The sequence below is a fragment of the Myxine glutinosa genome, unplaced genomic scaffold, assembly GCF_964187855.1.
Source record: "Myxine glutinosa unplaced genomic scaffold, kmMyxGlut1.1 SCAFFOLD_617, whole genome shotgun sequence".
Classification (NCBI taxonomy): Eukaryota; Metazoa; Chordata; class Myxini; order Myxiniformes; family Myxinidae; genus Myxine; species Myxine glutinosa.
Window position 1 is genome coordinate 109,977 of NW_027616712.1, and position 20,817 is coordinate 130,793.

Sequence of the window (20,817 nt, forward strand, 5' to 3'; positions counted from 1 at the left end):
CATGCGTTTGCAGACCACGAGGTTCTCCTCCGGGCCTACTTGCACTTTTTGCCATAAACCTGGACACTGGATGTCCAACTGTTATGCTCTGGGAAAGGAAAATCAGGAGCGGAGTTCGACAAGTACGACTCCAAATGCGATGGCCATTGTGAGAAATCGCCCTCAAAAGGGTTACCAACCATTTATTTCCAAGGGGCTTGTGTCACTGGATGGAGCCTCGACTAACCCGAGACCGGTTAGGATATTGAGGGACACAGGAGCACAACAACACAACAACATGCATTTTAAAGGCCATTTTCCCTGCTAGAGCGGGGGTTAGCCTTGCTGTCCCCATGACAATCTTCTCCATTTTGCCCTATTTTCTGCATCTCTCCTTGTTAACCCCCTTGCCCGCATTTCTTCTTCCACCATCTTTAGCCAAGTCTTTCTCGGTCTTCCCCGTCCTCTGCTTCCTTCTACATTCATTTCCATCACTCTTCTCAACCAGTCACTTTCATCCTTCCTCAACACATGACCAAACCATCTCAACCTGTTCCTCTTCACAGCATCAATCACAGGCTCTATTCCCATCATCTTTTGCAAGGAGCACATCAATCTTTAATGCTTGAAGGCATCTTGCCATGGTCCGAGGAGACGGCAACTGGGGATAGTGTTCGTTTACAGGAGATTGGTGGCTGTGTTAGTGCTCCACTTCATGTCATCCATTTGGAGTCCGATTTGGTGTCAGGACCTGTCACCGTAGGTTTACAAGCCACTCTTCCTGTAGAGGGAGTATCGGTTGTTATCGGGAATGATTTGGCCGGTGGTCAAGTTTATGGTAACCCGATGGTTGTTAAAAAGCCCAGTAGGGAAAATAACACCACACCAGTTAGAGATGGCGACAAGTTTAGCAAGTTATTTGTCGGTGGACTGAACTTCAAAACAAAGGAAGATGTTTTGGAGTCTGCCTTCAGCAACTATGGACCGCTTTTGGATGTGCTGCTGATAAAAGACAGGGAGACACGAAAGTCAAGAGGGTTTGGCTTTGTCACGTTTGAAAACTCAAAGGACGCCAGAGAGGCAGAAAAGGATCTGAATAACAAGGAGTTGGAGGGTCGGACCATCACAGTAGGGAAGGCATTTCCTGGGGGTCGAGGGGGCTACAGAGGAGGACCACGGAGTAGTAGTGGTGGTGGCCGCAAGCGATATTATTATGGAGGCTTGCAGAGTTATGACAGCTCCCGAAGGAAGGATTATCAGAGCAGTGGCCGAGAAGGAGACCGCCATTCAGGTGACTACTGTGACAAGTGGTCCCACCGTAATTATTAGGAGTCCGGAAAAGTTGAAGCACTGAATGCTGCGGAGCTGCCGAGCCAAGATTCCTACACGGACTAACCGTGAATTCCACGTTCCTAAAGGCGTCCATGTAGTGAACTTTCCTCCCTTGTCTGGAAATGTCATAAAAATGGAAAAGGAGGTTCTGACGAACCGTGAACTCCACGTTCATAAAGGCGTCCATGTAGTGAATACTTCCAGGCCTCACCACCCAACCACCATGGAACCTGGCTTTCAGCTCGGCCTCCCGGGGAAAGTGCTATAGATTTGCTGGCCTTTGGGTTTTTGATCACAACCCCATAACCTTCATTCAAGAGAAACTAGAAGTAAAAATCAGAGGGGCAGGGACAATGTCGTTGTTGACGCTTGGTCCAGAGGGAATTAACTTTGGAAAGCTCTGGGGGTGGTGTAAAATTTTGTTGCTTTATTTTTGGGAAAGGTTGAATATTGTTGCCCACGGGGATTGCTGATTTGGGTTGTGAATTTACTCTTGCTTGTTTAAAGAGGGCATGCAAAGAAAGTTTTCGCTGTGTTCAAACTTTCTTTCTTGAGTGGGGGAAGTGTTACGGATTCAGCCCTAATGATTGTTGTTATGATTATTGTTGTTGGTTCTAAGTATTCTGGTGATTGTGGTTGAAGGGAAAGGGTTATTATAGTTAAAAGGTTTAACAGCGCTCATGATAAAATAATACCGGAAATGGATAGTGGGCCGGAAGAGGTCGAGGGAGGAGGAGGAGGACGTGTGGAAAATGGAAAAGGAGGTTCTGACGAAGCTTCGCACCTGGTTTGGGCGAGCTTACATGGCGAGAGAACTTTGAGTCCGGGAAGGGAATCTTGAGCGATTGGTGATCGCTGGAATTGTGGAAAAGCCGGCGAAGCCAGGTACAAGTGATTCCGGAGAATCTTCGCTTAGCAGCGACGGCTCGAGGACGGGCCAGCCGCCATTACCAGGACCTCGCGCATCGTTCGCAGAACCTTGGGTTGGCCGCATCCGCGGGTCCCGCCATCCGGTGATTTACCGAAATAGGTGTGTGCACTAAAGCGGCGTCGGAAGATTGCCCTGCGGTTCGTTGACTGAACGGGGAAGGTGCACATCCGGATCGCTTATTTGGGATTCCCTGTCCATGGTCAGGTTGCAGTTGGATTAGACCACGTGACGGTCCATGCCTTACCTACACCGCCGTACTCGCCTCTTCGCGTCTCCGCCTCATCTCAGTTGAGTTATAGAGACATTGAAGGGTTGGGCTCCATTCACTGGGAGCGTGGATCACTGCCGAGCTGCTGCTGAGCTGGGACTGGGATCTGTGAGTTTCTGTTATGTAATAAGGTGGTACCATCTTGAGGTTAATTGTATGACTGATTGCTTTCCTTGCTGTATGTTTTTCCTGTGTGCTTTTAATACAATCGGTTCATTTACAATCTTTGGGTGTGGTTCCACTATTGATTTGTTTTTGACACCGGATAACATATTTTTTCTGCCGGGGCTCCTCGCGGGGTTCAGAGGTTTACCGAGACCAGGAGGTAGGTGAGGACCCCGTAGCAATATATATATATATATATATATACACTGCAACCCCGATATAACGAACTGCTCGGGAGACATAAAAAAAGTTCGTTATTTTGAAGTGTTCATAATACTGAATAACGTACGAATCACCATACTATCACACCTATTCCAATGCAAAACAACAAACTCTTTGTATTGTTCCTTCATGTACATTTTATTGTTTGATTGTACGAATAAAAAACTTAAAAAAGCATTGCTGTTGTGTCATTGTTTAAAAGTTCATGTATAAATAAAATGTTCAAGTACATGTAATATTCACCGAATGTTCAATTTACTGCATGAAGAAACTGGTAATCTTGGATTGTTTACTCTTGGAGGTGGCGTTTTCTTTGCGTGCATAAGATAATAGCTGACGGAGCTGTAAAACTTTAATGCTGTCGACTGGTTGCCCTTCAAACCAGGAAAGTGCTGTTTCAAGTCCGGCAATTACATCAGATGTTGCTGGAACTTCTTGTGGTTCATTGGTGTCATCAGAGTCACATTCGATGTCACACTGCAGTGTTGTTTCACGAACGGAGGCGATAATTTCTTCATCGGTCATCGAACTGGTCACGGGAACGTCTTCATCGACGTCCACCCACATAATCGTTAAACAATAGAATCTCATTAAATATGCGGGGGACAGGAAGTTCGTTCGTTATATCCGGAAGTTCGTAATACTGGTGTTCGTTATAGCGGGGTTCCAGTGTATATATATATATACACAGGCAGTCCTCGCTTAACATTGTAGTTATGTTCTTGAAAAGTGCGACTTTAAGTGAATCCAATTTCCCCACAAGAATTGATGTAAATATGGGGGGGGGTCAGGTTACCGATACTTCTGTGTGGGGGGGGGGGGGGGGGGTGGGGGGGGGAAGTGGGGACCAGGGAGAGGGAGATGTTTTTTCACCAGACACGAGGAATTTGAAGTTTTAATAAGTTAACTGTGTACTGTACTCACCGATGATGATAACGAAGCTTGTTTGAGCAGGTTGAGTCACTGAGATGATGAAGATGCAGAATCGTCCACCTCTCCCTTGAATGATTCCTTCAGATCTTTTTCTTGGGGAACCTGTCTGAAAAAATACATCCAGACTCTGGTGAACTGTTTTTCTCTTTTTCTCTTGATACATCTCTTCATAGCACTTAATTGCATCACCAATTCCTCTGGCCACCTTTGAGACACGCTCCTTTTGAGGATCGTCATCACTGAAGATTTCAATCACACTTTCAATAAGTTTGAAGGCTTCCGACATCTGCTTCGATGTTAATTGGCGAGGAGGTTCATCTTCTTCGGGTAAACCCTCCTCCTCCTCTGCACTCTCCACTCTGCATTTCAAGCTGAATCAGTTCATCATTAGTAAGTTCTTTGCCGTGTGATTGGAGAACTTGCGTGATGTCATCTTCTTCAACTTCTTCAAATCCTGCTTTCTTGGCTAGGCTTAGGATATCCTTCTTCATTGTCGGGACGGCATCAAATCTTTTAAAGTTATTCACGCATTCAGGCCACAACTTCGACCATATGCCATTCATACAAGACTCGGTAACTTCAGCCCAGGACTCGCCGATGTTATCAATGCACTTCAGGATGTTGTAGCCGCGCCAATATAATCACGAATGCTCGGCTTCTCCTCTCCATCAATTTCCCTAATCAGTTGGTTAAATGTGCGGCGTAGGTAATAAGCTTTAAAAGCTGCAATCACACCTTGATCCATCGGTTGCAAAAGTGCCGTTGTGTTCGGAGGAAGGAAGAAAACTTTGACATTATCGCACATATCATCAAGGTTGATTGGATGGGCAGGTGCGTTATCGATCACTAACAAAATCTTGAAAGCAATGTTTTCCTTTGCACAATAATCCTTCCATTCAGGGACTGCATGGACATTTAGCCATTCAGTAAACAATGCTCCCATAATCCATGCCTTCTTTTTGGATTTCCAATGAGTGGGCAAATGATTCAAATGCCCTTGAATGCTCTTGGATTTATGGAGTGATAGACAGACAATGGCTTCATCTTCACACTGCCGTCACATTACCACCCAGTAGTAATGTATTAATGTCAACCATTAATATCATACAAATTAGCGTGTCTCTTGTAACGCTCGAACCAGCCTCGGCTTGCAATTAAATTATCTTTTTGAGAAATTTCACCACCATCACTCTTCAAATCGTCAAACAAACTCTTTGCTATCGCTTGAAGCACAAGGAAACTTATGGGAATATTTATCTGATTCTGGTCAACAATCCAAACCGAGAGGAGCTGCTCTATGTTCTCCATCAAACTACTTCTGCTCCTACTAATCTTCGTTCTGCCCCTACTAAACGTGGCAAAGTAGGTTTCCCGACATTTTACGATGCGTGACAAAGTAGGTTTCCCGACACTTTACGGTGCAGTACTGTAATATGTATGGGTACACCCCGTTATAACGAATAATAACACGATGTTAAACGAAAACGTGCGCAAATTAATCTGCGACTTAATAACGAAACGACGTAATGCGGTATGCCGTTAAGCGGGGGTTGACTACACACACACACACACACACACACACACACACACACACACACACACACACACACACACACACACGCACACACGCACACATTTATACATACACATACACCCTTTTTTTTTTCTTTTTTCTTTTTTTGTATACAGAATCGAGGCTCGCGAAAGAGCTATCATTTATCACAAAAAAAAAATCAAACACAAACAAAATATATAAAAAGAGGGAGCGGAAGACAAGATGGGGAGAGAAGGGGAAGCACACAAACGCAACAATTGAGAGCAGGGACATCGGGAGATGTGTGGGAGGGAGAGGGCTTGGGCGGAGGAGGCGTGGGAAGGGGGAGGGGCGTGGGAGAAATATAAAACACAAGGACACCAAGGACTTCCAGGAAAAAAGTTGGTATTTCATAAAAGTGCATTTGGGGTGAAATTAGCGGGGGTAGAAAAGATCAAGGTTTTGGATGGGGGAAGATAAGAGATGGTGGTGAACAGCTGTTTTGAAGACCTGGAGGGAGGAGTGGGATTGAAGAGAGTGAGGTAGTTTTTTCCAGAGGTGGGAGAAAAGAGGAATGAAGGAGTGAAGGTGAGCAGAGAGACTTGATTTTGGCAGTTTAACCATAAGAGGGTTGCAGGCAGATCTTGTGTGACCTGTAGGAATATTTGGGGGACATATAGTCCATGAGCCAGGTCCAAAAATTTTGAAGTTGAGTATCAAGTTTCGGGACTAATTCCCACAATGATTTTTAGTTACACCAATGTCTGACGTCCATGAAAATGAGTGATGGACATTTCAAATGAGTAGCTTAATGCCATTTCCGACGCCATCTTTAAAAATGGCTGCCATTTTCAAGGAATATTCATGTAATTCAAAACTATTGCTGCATGGTAAATTCTGATGGTCAAATCTTAATTTGTACTTATCAAATGTTATTCACTTTATAATTTGGAACATGTCAATACTTATTTTAACCATTTTTATACATGTTTGCCAAGAATTTTGCTTTAAAATGCTTGGAAAATGCCTAAATTTGTTTTTTTTAAACTAGTGACTCCCAGAAGTTGGCTAAATAAGTTGGTTAAACCAAATTGGGGGCAGATAGATCGAGATTTTCAGTAAAGGTAATGATTACCGACATGAGAATATTAGTCATAATTACCGTAGCCTCCGCGTTTTTGGTGAAAAATCCATTTATTTTGTTTGTATGTGGCCAAATTCTAAAACAAAATTATGGGTTAGGGGAAATAAAAATAGGCATAACGTTTGAACCACACAAGATAGGCCAACATATTACCACTCATAATGTGTGTCTTGAAGCCCTCTACGCATTGCATTAATTAATATGTAAATTGGATCAGTAATTAGGTCACCAGGGGTCACTTGTGGAAACCTGGAAACTTGTGGAAATGTCAACTTGTGGAAATGTCAACTTGTGGAAACGAACAGAGCGGTTGTACTGTTTGCTTTCCAATACCTTGTTGATGGATCCCTCGGCTATTACGCCGGATTCGACAGACAGGTCACTAAGTCCTGCGTCTTTAAACATTTTCCCGATGCTGGACATAAAGTTACAGATGGTATGGAAATTTCCCATCATGAGCACAATTTTTCCATACTGGGTGGGATGCTTCCAAGCTATTTCAGTTGTCTTAGCAAACAGAGCTTGATCGAGTACCATTGCAATGTTCTCAAGATGGAGTGAAGACATGATCTTTAAAGCATTGGAGAGAATCTCCTGCGCTGTTGCCATTTCTGTTGCGGGTGCATTTATAGAGGGCAGATAGCCTACAACATCTTCCATCACCTCCACATGACCCCTTGTCATGATGTTAAAACCTGTCCATGAGCTGACTTTCTGATGAAGTGGGTCGAGCAAACGCGTCAACACCCACAAGTGGTTTCTCCTCTGTGCTTTAGAAGCTGCATCTTCAAGAGTTCCAGACAAATCAGCTGTTTGTATTGCTGGCGGACCTTTTCTTTTCCCGACACTATACACTGGTAGCAGTTTATCCGATGATTGAATGGATCGTTTCTTCTCTTGTTTATCAACAACAGATGTTTTCTGTGCGGGCATACACGAAAATGATTTTGGTTGGACAATGATTCCATTGACTCTATGTGATGTTCCACCTCCACTCAGGGATTCTTCTAACCTGTCAATGTTGTCAAACGCTAATACTGTCGGGACAGAGTGGTGCACATCTGAAGGAAGAGAAACATCATCGCTGTTAACACTTGCTATTTTGTCAATACAGAGTGCTGTGTCAATCTCTTCCAGAGCTGTGTATGAACACCCATGTCCGAGTCTATTCAAGATTTTGATCAACTCAACATTACCAGTTAGTGTTTTGATAGCCCATGGAAGCAAGACATGTTTTGATGTTTTCACTGTGCCAACACTTACTGCAGTGATGACATCCTGTGCCATCGACCATGTTAGTCTATTTATGCGAGCAGAGCCGTTCTCACTTCCACCAAGTAAGATTCTCAAAAATCTCTGTAGAGTCGGTGGAACTTTCACATAATCTGGAGTGAGGTCTGCTGGCTGAGGAGGCCAATTGTCATTGAAGGGAGCGGCTTTAATTTCATCTCACAGTGACATGGCTGCTTGGACAATTATGTTGTCATTACTGGCTTTTTCAAATGTTTCCAGCTTTGATTTCACGTGGATCAACTCAGCAGCTAACATCGTTTTGGTTAGGTTATCAGGCATTAGGTAAACGTGACGGTTCTCTGTGAAGAAAGTCAGTGAATCGCAGAACTGCATCTCTATACTGCGCCGGATATTTTTCTTGGTGGAATTGGTGATCTCACTTATGCTTGCAGACGCCATTGATGACACAAGCTTGGCTGTGATATCGAGCAGTGGAATAATCCTTGGATTTGAAAATAAATTGTTCCGGATGTATTCAAACACAGTTTTTAGTGATGCTTTCTCAACCTTTTGATATTGAATGTAGTCTTCTTCACTTGGTTCTGGAGTCTGCAGTTGCTCTCTTCTCTCTGGACGCGTGTAATCTCGGTAGCACGATTTATGGTAATGAGCCTCGGCTGCAACTATACACAAAGAATTAAGTTAAGCACCCCCCCCGTTTTTTTACAACCTCGCACATTACAAGTTTGTTGTCGTCAAAACAGTGTAATATACCCATGATATTGCTATATTTTCTGGAGAAGTGATATTATGGTCACATAAAAACATAACAATCATGCCGTTTTCAATATTTTATTCTGAATAATTTAAGGTGAAATTTTTTGGGAATTTTAGGCATATTTTCACCTCAATTTAAGTATGGAGCTATAGGTCCATCACGGACAGTGTGGATGACGTTTATGTTTTCTAACGTACAGTCATTGTTCTGAGAAGACCTCTAGCGATCTTTGCGTCAATAACGTGTGTAGGACCCACGTGATCGGATCACTGACTCAACCCTACGTCTCATAGACCCTGTAAGCCGTCGTATGCGTTGCTGTGGCAGGTTGAACCCCCTCGAGCACGTTTGGGACATGTTGGGACGACAAATTGCGAAGATGGTCCCTCCAATAGCCAATCTGGATGAATTGGAACGTGCATTACATCGGGAATGGAACAACCTGCCACAGCAACGCATACGACGGCTTACAGGGTCTATGAGACGTAGGGTTGAGTCAGTGATCCGATCACGTGGGTCCTACACACGTTATTGACGCAAAGATCGCTAGAGGTCTTCTCAGACCAATGACTGTACGTTAGAAAACATAAACGTCATCCACACTGTCCGTGATGGACCTATAGCTCCATACTTAAATTGAGGTGAAAATATGCCTAAAATTCCCAAAAAATTTCACCTTAAATTATTCAGAATAAAATATTGAAAACGGCATGATTGTTATGTTTTTATGTGACCATAATATCACTTCTCCAGAAAATATAGCAATATCATGGGTATATTACACTGTTTTGACGACAACAAACTTGTAATGTGCGAGGTTGTAAAAAAACGGGGGGGGGTGCTTAACTTAATTCTTTGTGTATATATCTCTTGCAGTCACGGCCAACACTCTGTCGTCATTACGGTTGATTGCAGCCTCCCTCACGGTTTTGTCTGACCGCAGCTCAACAGCTGGATTAAGATCCTCTCTCGACCGTGTTCCCTTGATATACTTTGACACCCGCAGACAAAAGATGCATTTCTTTTCATCCACTCTCTCGTTAGATGACGGCTCATCTCTGGAAGATCGTCTGGGCGCAGTATCGGGCACATTTGCCAAAGAACTGTTGGATTGCTCTTGAAACTTAGCTAATGACTTTTTGTGTGTAAAGTCTGACCTGCAAGCCCTGTGATAGTATATTGGAACATGCGGAAGTTCAGCTGGGCTCTCTTCAGCAAGCTGAAGAATGGGTTTAAAATTTCGTATGGTCGCTGCATTGCAAAGTGTCTGCCATGAGTCGTTGTCATTTGGCTTGCTCAACTCATGCAGGGCTGATTTCTTGCTGCAAATGATACATGTTCCTGTCCCATGCTCCAGCTTTCTCCGTTTAACCATTACTTCCGATTGAGACATTTCAAAATTGTTTATAAACCATGTATATATAGGTGGAATGGCACTTTTGGGCAGAAGATCTAATCGTCATCCATGCAATCTGAAATGAGAAAATGATGGGGGAAAATTACCATACTTGTATATGCAGTTGAAATGTGAATCCAGCGAAACAAATCTGAAAATCAATATCTTTTTCCTTCAGCTGAAAATAATACCAATATAAATATAAAATATTGTGTCCTCAATACATTTCTAGCAAAACATGTAGCCCTCGAAATCAACCAGGATTGATAAAGACAAAGGCATAAATACGTTGAATAGACGATTTTAATACTACAAGAACAAAGAAAGAGTACATACAGTAATTTCAATAGAAACTACGACATAATCAAAGCATAATAAAACCAATGCAAAACTACACACAGATTGCCCACAAAGAAGAGTAGTTTCTCATCCAGTAGGTGTAAGGGTCTCATGTTTGAAGAATAGAAGCACAAAACTGTGAAAATGTGTGTAACCGATTTTTTAATTTAATTTTTGCTGGACGATGTACTCATTTTCAGTAGTGCCTGAATTTCGTGACCTTGTGACCCCTGGTGACCTAATTACTGATCCAATTTACATATTAATTAATGCAATGCGTAGAGGGCTTCAAGACACACATTATGAATGGTAATATGTTGGCCTATCTTGTGTGGTTCAAACGTTATGCCTATTTTTATTTCCCCTACACCATAATTTTGTTTTAGAATTTGGGCACACAAACAAAAAACTAGGTTTTTCACCAAAAACGCGGAGGCTACGGTAGTTATGACTAATATTCTCATGTCGGTAATCATTACCTTTACTGAAAATCTCAATCTATCTGTCCCAATTTGGTTTAACCAACTTTTATAGACAACTTCTGCGAGTGACTTGTTTAAAAATAACAAATTTAGGCATATTTCCAAGCATTTTTAAGCAAAATACTTGGCAAACATGTATAGAAATGGTTAAAATAAGTATTGACATGCTCCAAATTATAAAGTGAACAACATTTGAAAAGTACAAATTAATATTTGACCATCAGAATTTACCATGCAGCCATAGTTTTGAATTACATGAATATTCTTTGAAAATGGCACCCGTTTTTAAAGATGGCGTCGGAAATGGCATTAAGCTACTCATTTGAAATGTCCATCACTCATTTTCATGGACGTCATACATGTGTGTAACTAAAAATCATAGTGGGAATTAGTCCGCCAATTTGATACTCAAATTTTGTCTGGCTCATGGACTAATAGCCCAGAGAGAGCTGGGTGAGCAAGGCCGGAGAGGAGTCGGTAGAAGACGGAAAGACCACCAACCTGCTTCTGGTGAGTAAGTGAAAGGCCCTCGGAGATGGCTTCATCGTGGGAGATTCCAATGATTCTGAACGCTTTGGTTTCAACAGCGTGAAGACGAGCTAGGTGTGAGGCAGGAGCACCAGCCCAGAGGGGAGAGCAGTACTCCATTGAGTTTTGCCCCCTGCATGAAAAGCAGCCCAAACGGTCACCCCACCACCTCCAGCTTGGACTCTTGGCACTATACAATCTTTGTTGTAGGCTTCCTGCACTTGTCTGCACACTCGGACGCGGCCATCTTGACGATAGACCAGAAATATAGACTCGTCACTGAAGATCACGTGATTCCAGTGTCCTGGCTGCCATTGACGGTGCTCTCTGGCCCACTGCAATCGGCGCTGGCGGTGTTGTCTGGTCAGGCGTGGCTTTCTCAGGGGATGCTTGGCCTGATAGCCTGCTTGAACCAGTCGTTGGTTGACTAGCCTTCTGGATACAGGCACATTTTTCAGTTGCTGCCACTCAGCCCTAAGCCGATTAGCTGACTTGGTACGGCCATTGTGGACTAACCGGTGCAGCTGGCGATCATCCCTCCCTGTGGTTCTGCGTGGACGTCCTGGCCTCGGCATTGGAGTAGGGACACCCCTCTGAGCATTTCCTTTCAGGATCTTTGACACCTGACCTTGAGTGATGCCATACTGCCGAACAATAGCACGCTGTTTCATGCTGGAATTTTGTAAAGCTACCACTCCATGACAAACAGAATTGTCGAGTTGACGGGCCATCTCCAGAGGAAGCGGCAATAACTTTTGTCGACGTGCAGCAGTTGTTTTCCACTAATACAGAACGCAACAACCCTTATATACCCGATTGTGAAGCCAATCGTCAAATGTACCTGTCCGTACATTTTGTCACGCCACAAGTGATATAATCTTGTTATTGACTTCTTGCTGTGACAGACAATCATTGACATGGTTCTTTTAACAAAGAAATCACCGAAGCGTAAAAGAAACTCACCAGATTGATACACTGAGTTCAGAAAGTAAACCCATCAAGAAAAAAAAAAATTCCACATTAAATGCCAAGTCATATATAAACGCGAGTTGTGTGTGTCCCCGTTTTATTCAGAGATGGCTGAACGGATCTTCATCAAACCTTCAGAGATTCATCAGTGAGTGCCCGGGAGTGTTTTAGGCGAGAAAAAAAGTTCGCTTTTTTTGGAGTTAAAAAAAAAAATCGCCTGATAGTGCTGAAGCCTTTTTAAATGAATGACAGTTATATACAAGTACACATTCGCATATATAAATACAAAACAATTACCAGACATTTGAATACAAATAAATCAAACAATTCCGGAAGTGTACGAATTTGGTCGTATGGCTTCTTCTTCTTCTTCCTGATCTGCATCACACTTAACTCATAAACTTGAGCCACATTCACTCAGAAACGTGAGCCACATTCACTCAGAAACGTGAGCCACTCCCCTTCCTCTGCTGCCTCCCCCCTCCCTCCCCTTCGCCCCCTCCCTTCCCCCCTCCTCCTCTCCCCACCCTTCCCCCCTCCTTCCACACTCCTTTCCCCCCTCCCCTCCCCTCCTCACTCCTCCCTCCCCCTCCCCTTCCCCCCTCCCCTTTAAAATATAAATTCTCTGTAAAAGAGCTTCCACTTCTGACTGCTCCCCTTCCCCCTCTCCCCACCCTCCCCCTCCTTCCCCCCTCCCCTTCCCCACACCCCTCCTCCTCCTCCCCTGCCCCCCTCCCCTTTAAGATATAAGTTCTCCGTAAAAGAGCCTCCACTTCTGACTGCTCCTTCTCCTCCTCCCCTTCCCTTCCCCCTCCTCCTCCCCTCCCCTACCCCCTCCCCTAACCCTCCCCCCTCTCCTCCTCTCCTCCTCTCCTCCTCTCCTCGTCTCCTCGTCTCCTCCTCTCCTCCTCTCCCCTCCCCCGCCCGGCAACGCCAGGTACTTCTGCTAGTTTTTCAATAACTCACAATTTTCTCTAAAAATACGTTTAAATTGACAAAAGTATTTGGGCTCTACAATTCTTTATTTCACTGTTAATATTACAGAACCTTTGTTTTTGATTCAGAACTTAATATATCCTTTTCAATCAGAAGATAAAAAGAAATGACGTTTACAAAATTATTGACACCCTCGACGTAATATTTGGTATCACGGCCTTTGGACAAAATAACAGCAGTCAAGCGCTTCCTATAGCCATGAATGAGCTTCCTCCACCTCTCTACTGGCAGTTTGGCCCACTCTTCTTGTGCAAACTGCTCCAGTTCTCCCAGATTTGAAGTGTGCCTTCTCCCACCTGCTGTTTTCAGATTTCCCCACAGGTGTTCAATGGGATTTAGATCTGGACTCATTGCTGGCCACTTAGGAATAGTCTTGAACCATTCCTGTGTCCTTTTGAAGTGTGTTTGGGTTCATTGGCCTGCTGCAAGACCCATGACCTTCAGCGGAAACCCAGCTTTCTGACACTGGGTTGAACATTGCGCTCCAAAATGCCTTAGTAATCTCCTGATTTCATGATGCAATGCACACATTCAAGGTACTCAGTGCCAGAGGCAGCACAGCGGCCCCAAAACATCACTGAACCTCCTCCATGTTTGACTGCAGGGAAGGTGTTCTTTTCTTTGAAGGCATCATTTTGTTTTCTGTAAACATAGAGATGATGTGGTTTACCACAAAGCTCTAATTTGGTCTCATCTGTCCACAGGACATTCTCCCAGAAGGATTTTGGCTTGTTCAGGTGTGTTTTGGCAAACTTCCGGCGGGCTTTCTTATGTCTCTCTCTCTCAGCATTGGGGTCCTCCTGGGTCTCCTGCCATAGAACCCCCTTTCATTGAGTTGGCAATGGATGGTGCGAGTTGAAACTTTTGTACCTTGTGTCTGAAGATGAGTTAGAATCTGTTTGGCTGTTGATCGAGGTGCTTTCTCCACCATTCGAAAAATCCTTCGCTGCAATCTTCGATCAAGTTTTCTCTTGCGGCCATGTCCAGGAAGGTTGGCTACAGTGCCATGGGCCTTAAATTTCCTGATAACATTGTGTTCGGTGGACACAGGATCATCAAGATCTCTGGAGATGGACTTGTAGCCCTGAGATTGTTTATGTTTGGCTACAATCTTGTGTCTGACCTCCTCAGACAATTCTCTGGTTTGCTTTCTTTTCTCCATGCTCATTGCAGTGCACACGGTGACTCAAAACAGCAGAATACTCCTTTTCTCTATTCAAACTGGTTGAATGAGTGATTTTTATATTGCAGGCACCTGCAACTCACCATCGTTGAGTTCAATTCCAAAGTAAAGGAGAATCACCTGCTTGAAATATAATTATTTCTAACAACTTCTGAAAGGTGCCAATAATATTGTCCGGGCCATTTTATGATGTCTGTGTGGAATAAGCTAAGATTTCATAATTTTTTCAGCTTTCTTTGGTTTGTTCCACTGCAAACCAAAGAAATACATATGTGGATACCAAAAGATATTTGAATTTCAACAATTTTCTGGAAGAAATGGTGCATTATTTGAAAAAAGTGCAAGGGTGCCAATATTTTTGGCCATGACTGTAGATGTATATTAGGGTGGTCCAAAAAATAAACAAAGGAACAAATTTACTTTTTCCAGAAGGTTATTTTTATTCCTTTATACGTAAATGAAAAGCACAGAAATTTTTTTTCTCAAAAAAATTAATATTTAGGGGTCGCCCCATGTTGCACTCATAATTCAGAGGTCCCATGTAGCATAAAACAATCATTCACTTGAAAAACTATGACAGAGCTGCTTTTTATGGAGTGGGGAGCTTTTTCTGTGATTTTCCACAAGTCGAAGAAGAAACTGTTTCTGTTCTTCGTCTTTCGTCAGTGTCTCGTATTTTTGGATTGGGTTGATGCCCCGTTCCGCCGTGTCATTTACTACTTTCAACGGAGGGGACCGATCCCGAAGTTCGTTGAAAAAAGTATCGGCAGTCCACTGTCTGGGGGATTTCTTTAGAAAAGATTGAGATTTCACTTTTACCCCTTCCATCAAGACATTAAAAAAGTAACTGGTCCTTTTTGTCACAAGGTCTTCTAACTTCATGTCTTCTACTGAATTTGTGATCTCTCGACGTCGAGGAAGGCCGGGTAACTGAGCACATAGTAGCTTCCGGACCATCCTTTCGTTTGTCTCCGTGGTCACTCTGTCGTCGAAAAAGTCTAGGGCAACTAAGTGCTTGGAGAGAAACTAAAGATGTCTGCAAAAGGCTGCGGACGCTTTACTGGCCACAATCTGATTGGGGTAAGTCTTGAGGACAGACAGAAGTTGAATGTCGTTGTAGGGGGCTCAAATTGCAATGTCTGTGTGGTCAATTCCAATGTCCAATGTCAAATTCCAAACAATGAAAACACTCCACTGCATCTATTAGACTTTAGAGCAATTATAGCTATCCCTCTTTTCCCCATTGAAAGAATGTCCTTACATTCGTGGATTTTCCTTGACAATTGTGGGATTTTCTTCGACATTTGCAGGATTTTCGACGGATCAGGAACCACCAGGAACCTATCCTCCCTTTTCCCATTGAAACAATGCCCCCACATATTGTATATGTGGAATGCTACACATGTAGCATGTATGTGTTACTTGTGAATGCTACTTAAGTGGTACTCTGCACCTGATTTGAAGCTTTCTTTTTGTTGTAACTTCACTCTTTTAATTGTAATTTTTTGTGTTTTTTTTTCTTTCAACAGGAACAGTTGGATGTGCAAATCCAGATGTACCTGGATGTAGACGAAACAGCCGGGGGGGAAAAGCCTTGTAAATTGCTCGAAGAATGTTTGGCAGAGTGTGCCATCGAGGCAGTGCAGCAAACATGTGAAGTATGTGCTTTATCTACATCCCCTTGCCTGACTGCCATTCTGTTTTTTTTTGTATGTGCACAGTGTCGTGGCTCATTAAGGAGCTCAACCACAGAATGGACCAGGACCTAACAGATAGGAAAGTTTCTGTTTTTCTCTCGCTGTTTTTACGGCGTAGCCCATAGGGCAAATCTGTCTAGAACAGTGTTTGTCCGTCCGTCCGTATGTATGTATGTATGTATGTATGTATGTCCGTATGTATGTCCCTTCAAACGTATACCAATCACAGCTGAGGACCTGGTCACATGACAGGGTGATGTGATTACGTCTGATGTAATTACGGTGGTACAACGGCTGACTCTCCACACACCAATTTCCAAATCTCCACACGCCATTTTTATTGCAATTTCGTTCAGGCCGAACATATCATCGAACCTGTCATATCACAATCGCCATGCTCTACCTTTACGTTTTCATTCGGTGTGAAACACAAACAAACCGATTGTTAAAATAACCATGGAATATCGAAGGCATCGGCGTTACGGCTCTTCCAACAAAACGGTATGGTACGTATAGGCCTTAGGCGTTATGCCTCACCTTCGGACCGCTTCGGACAAATTAAGCCCATGTTTCTTAATACAGTAGTATCGTTTTCGCAGTAGTGGCAGTTTTGTGTCCATTATGTCATTACGTTTATGATGTCATTACGATGGCCGACTCCACCGACCGACATTTAAATTTACGAGTACACCCACTCACAACGGGAGCGGCAGGAAGGGTCATTCCTCTTTGGGGTATATATATTGTTGCGGATATGAGGATTGTGTTTTTTATATTGTGTTTTTATTGTATAGTAAATTGTTGTAAAGTATCGCCTTCCTGCCTCCAGTCTGTTGTATAAAGGTCAAAGGGCGTTCCGGTAGTTAATTCCATAAAGCATACATTGAAGGACACTATAATACCCTTGTTCAGTAGCTTATATCCTTATTATGTGTGTTAGGGTAAGGCTGTGTCTCCCATTAATTGAAATACTCCATTGCACCAAGTGAAATAAGAGTAGATCCCCTTTCATTTCATTTCAATGGCCAACTGCATTTTGGGCGGTTTTCTTCAACCACCATTGGCCACGAGGCTCGGGTCGGGGAAGAAAGGCGTGCCCGCCCATCGTCATCAAGGGCGGAGCTAGAGGGCTGTGCCGACCAATCAGGGCCGAGGTGAGCACACCGATGGGCGTGTCCTAAAGGCCGGCGGCTTGATCGCCGGAGGCGTTATAAAAGCGCGCGCGCAAGAGTGGTCAGGAGTTGCGTAAGGAGGTCCATGACAGGAGTTGCGTAAGGAGGTCCATGACAAGAGTGGCGGCGAAGAGATCACCAAGAAGAGAGTTGAGTAAGGGATCCCTGAAGAGAGCAGCTTGAGCCACCGCGGCTGCATCAACAGCAGCTTGAGCCACCGAAACTGCAGCCACAGCAGCTTGGGGCCTGGACGGACATTTTGAGCAGGACCGAAAAGGAACGGCAGCTGCCCAACACGCCGATCGTGCTGCAGGACCCGTTGGACCTCCCTCTCCCTCCAGCCATCCACCTCCTGCCATTCCTATCATCATCCCCCGTGTAAGTGTGTTCGTAGTCTGTCTTTTGTCTTGTCCCTGGGAATAAGTTAAGCCTGTTAGATAAGCTAGCGATTTTCACTGTGTCACCTGCTTTTTCCATGTTCCCTGTATATAACCGTGACTGCTCCTTTTGCTTGTGTGTGTAAATAATAAATCCCGTTACTCTTCTGTACGTCTTCTTCTTCCTCTTTACATTCGGTCGCTTTAGAGTTTTCCATATTGAATATCTGTGGCGCGATCCGGCCAACGCTCGGGATTCGGGTTAGTCGGGGTAACTGTACGACCGCGGGGCCATCCGCTCGGCCAACACAACATCTTATCCGCGGGCCGTAACAATATATTACAGTCGATCTGTGGTCGGGTCTCAACAACATTGGGTGTGTTCATTTACCAAGTTTCATGTGGAGAGATCACCAAGTGGTTTAAGCATTCGAGCAAGCACTCCATTCAAAACCTTTAAGGAACGGCTGGCTTGGCAAGTGCTAACTAGCTGCTTGGTAAATTAGCACAACCTCAACCCTTGTGGGGTACATAGATTACAGTAGATCTTCGCTCAGTTACGTCAGTAAAACTTACCTCACGGATGTCGGGATTCCTCCAAATTTTTTTGTTGAATGTTATATGCAGCATTAGCGACTTAAAAAAGCTAAGCATGCGTGTTTGTGGTTTGTAATATTTTACAAGCCCAGCTACTCCGCTGTTAGACTTTTGGTCTTGTTTTACTACGTGTCCCCTGAATAGACCATATATTTGGTTGTGTCACTTATTTTTTCATCAATTTTGTTTTGTGATTTTGCTTTTATCCTCTTAGTAAATATGTTGCATCACTGTTTTAGCTTTATGCCAAGGGAAGACCAAGGTAGCACAGTTGTGTGTTATAACAGATGGTGAGATATTGATGCTGTCAGTTTATAAGGACTTTTCAGTAATTTAAGAAAACTAGTATTTTTTGGCATTTGAAAAAAATCAACTACAATATTCATCTGGCCAAGTACAGTACAGCATCTCGGCATTTGTCCTGGTATTTTAAGTTTCCTGCCTTGAGGCCTTGTTGTCTTCTCTCAGCGGTCATTTGTGGTCCATTTACTTTCGTTCTGTTTGTTTTTCCCAGCCTTCTTTTCCTCCCATACTTCCCCGAACATCTTACCCTTTTGTTTAAAATATTAATTAACAAAAAAAAAAAAAAAAAATTCGCTTCTTTGTTCTTGTTCGTTCGTTTGTTCTTCAACCACGTGTTTCACCCCCATTTCCCCAGATAGTTTTCACGGTTTAGTTTAAAAATGTTTAAACTTTCCCCTGAAGTGCTGTATTCTGTCATATATTATAACACATTTTTATTTTTCTTCTTTAAAAGGTTGCTTTCGACTTGCTCACCAAATCTCTTCTTTTCAAATAAAAATTCCATCTCTTACAATTCTTCCTTCCTACATTCCCTAAACTCACCTGCATTCCACGCTTCCTCCAACGTTTTCAAACGGATCTCTGACTCTAAAATCACAGGAAACTCATTTTGCAATAAATGTTCGTTTTCCATTAATCGTCCAACACTTTCTAAAATCCAAACTCACCCCTCCCCTCGTAATCTCCCCCATCACCCATCCCTTTCAAATCTCCCCCATCACCCATCCCTTTCAAATCTCCCCCCTTGCCCCTTCCCTCCTAAACTCCCCCTTCACCCCTCCCCTCCTAAATTCCCTCCTCACCCTTCCCCTCCTAAATTCCATCCTCACCCCTCCATTTCAAAACTCCCTCCTCCTCTTCAAATCTCCCCACCCTCCTTTTTCTCCAATTCTCCCCTCTCACCCCTCCTCCTCAAAGCATCCTCCCCGCTTCTTCTCCCTTCCAACTCTCACTTCCATCTCCCCCAACCTTCTGCCTCGCTCTTCCCCCTCCTCAAATAACACCTCACTGTGCCTCCCCCAATCACCATCAAACCTTTCGTCCGCCCCATTCTTCCCTTTCTCCGAGTTATTCTGAAATCTCTGACACACCTTCAACAGCTCTCCCTACCTCTTCCCCCTCTTCCAAATCCTGGTGGCGTCTGGTCAAATCCGTTTCTGGTGTTTGTTCCCCCTCCATCCCCTCCCTTACCTCAAACGGCTACACAGCTGACTCCGCACGTGAAAAAGCTGAATGCCTCAACTCTGTGTTTGCCTCTAAATGATATATGTCTTGGAGAATACGTCCTGGAGAGGACGCTGGCGTTACTTGTTCGCCGCTTCTCCGACTGGGCCATTGTACATAGTTTGCTTTTCTGGTGGTCGTGGCGGATTTTTGACCGTTGGGTCTGCCCTCTGCTCGGTCCCAGCTCTGCTCCTGGCTTCGTCTGCCCGGCTCCTCCACTGTTTCCTCAGGCCCGCTCCCGTTGTTTGTGGCCGTTGTTTGCGGCGGTGGCTGTTTGCCGCTGTGGTCTTGATTAGCGGCTGCAGTCGTTTGCCGCTGCGTTTGCCGCTTTGCCTCCTCGACCTTGGCCTCGTACTCGTCCCTTCGCTCCTGCCTGGCATGGCTCTCAGGTACTCCGCCGCAAGGCTTCTTCTGCTCAATACCCGCTCCACCCCATCATGCATCTCTGCCATCAAATCAAATGGACTCCTCCGACGACCCAGGTACATTCACCGTGGCTCCGGTCGTAAGTTTGTTTATTTGCAATCAGGTCACTCCATCCCCGTCCTCTGGTCGGCTCAGCGCACTCTCACTCTTCGTCCCAGCGCACCTGGTCACAGCAACGCACACGATCGCACCTCCTGCCTACGAACCCTGGCTAAATCACCTGAATTCATCCCTGCTGTTCAAAACAACATCAAGCTCACCCTGTTCAACACCCGGTCCCTCAACAACAAATGCCTCATCCTGAACGAATACATCCTGGATAACAAACTGGACTTTCTCTGTCTCACCGAAACCTGGCAACAACCTCTGGACTACTACACACTTAACCTCACCACACCCAATGGATATTCCTACGTCAATAAACCACGCTCGGAGGGCCGAGGTGGTGGAATTGCCGTTATCCACCGTCAAGACATCAAGACTAACCTCATCTCCATCTCATCTGCTCCATCATTTGAACACCTGGCTTTAAAACTCTCTGGTCGCACGCAGTCAGTCATGGCTGTCGTCTACCGCCCTCCCAAACCACACCCATCATTCCTGTCTGAC

At 44.3% G+C, this 20,817-nt stretch overlaps 1 protein-coding gene across 1 annotated transcript in view; it reads left to right on the forward strand.

Annotated features, from left to right (window-relative positions):
- The window catches only part of LOC144889050 (E3 ubiquitin-protein ligase rnf213-alpha-like), a 170,254-nt gene that overhangs the window by 97,739 nt on the left and 51,698 nt on the right, over window positions 1-20,817 (forward strand). Inside the window, exon 11 of the mRNA XM_078768858.1 lies at window positions 15,942-16,070. Coding sequence (XP_078624984.1) covers window positions 15,942-16,070 — 129 coding nt within the window. The remainder of the gene's footprint in view (window positions 1-15,941; window positions 16,071-20,817) is intronic.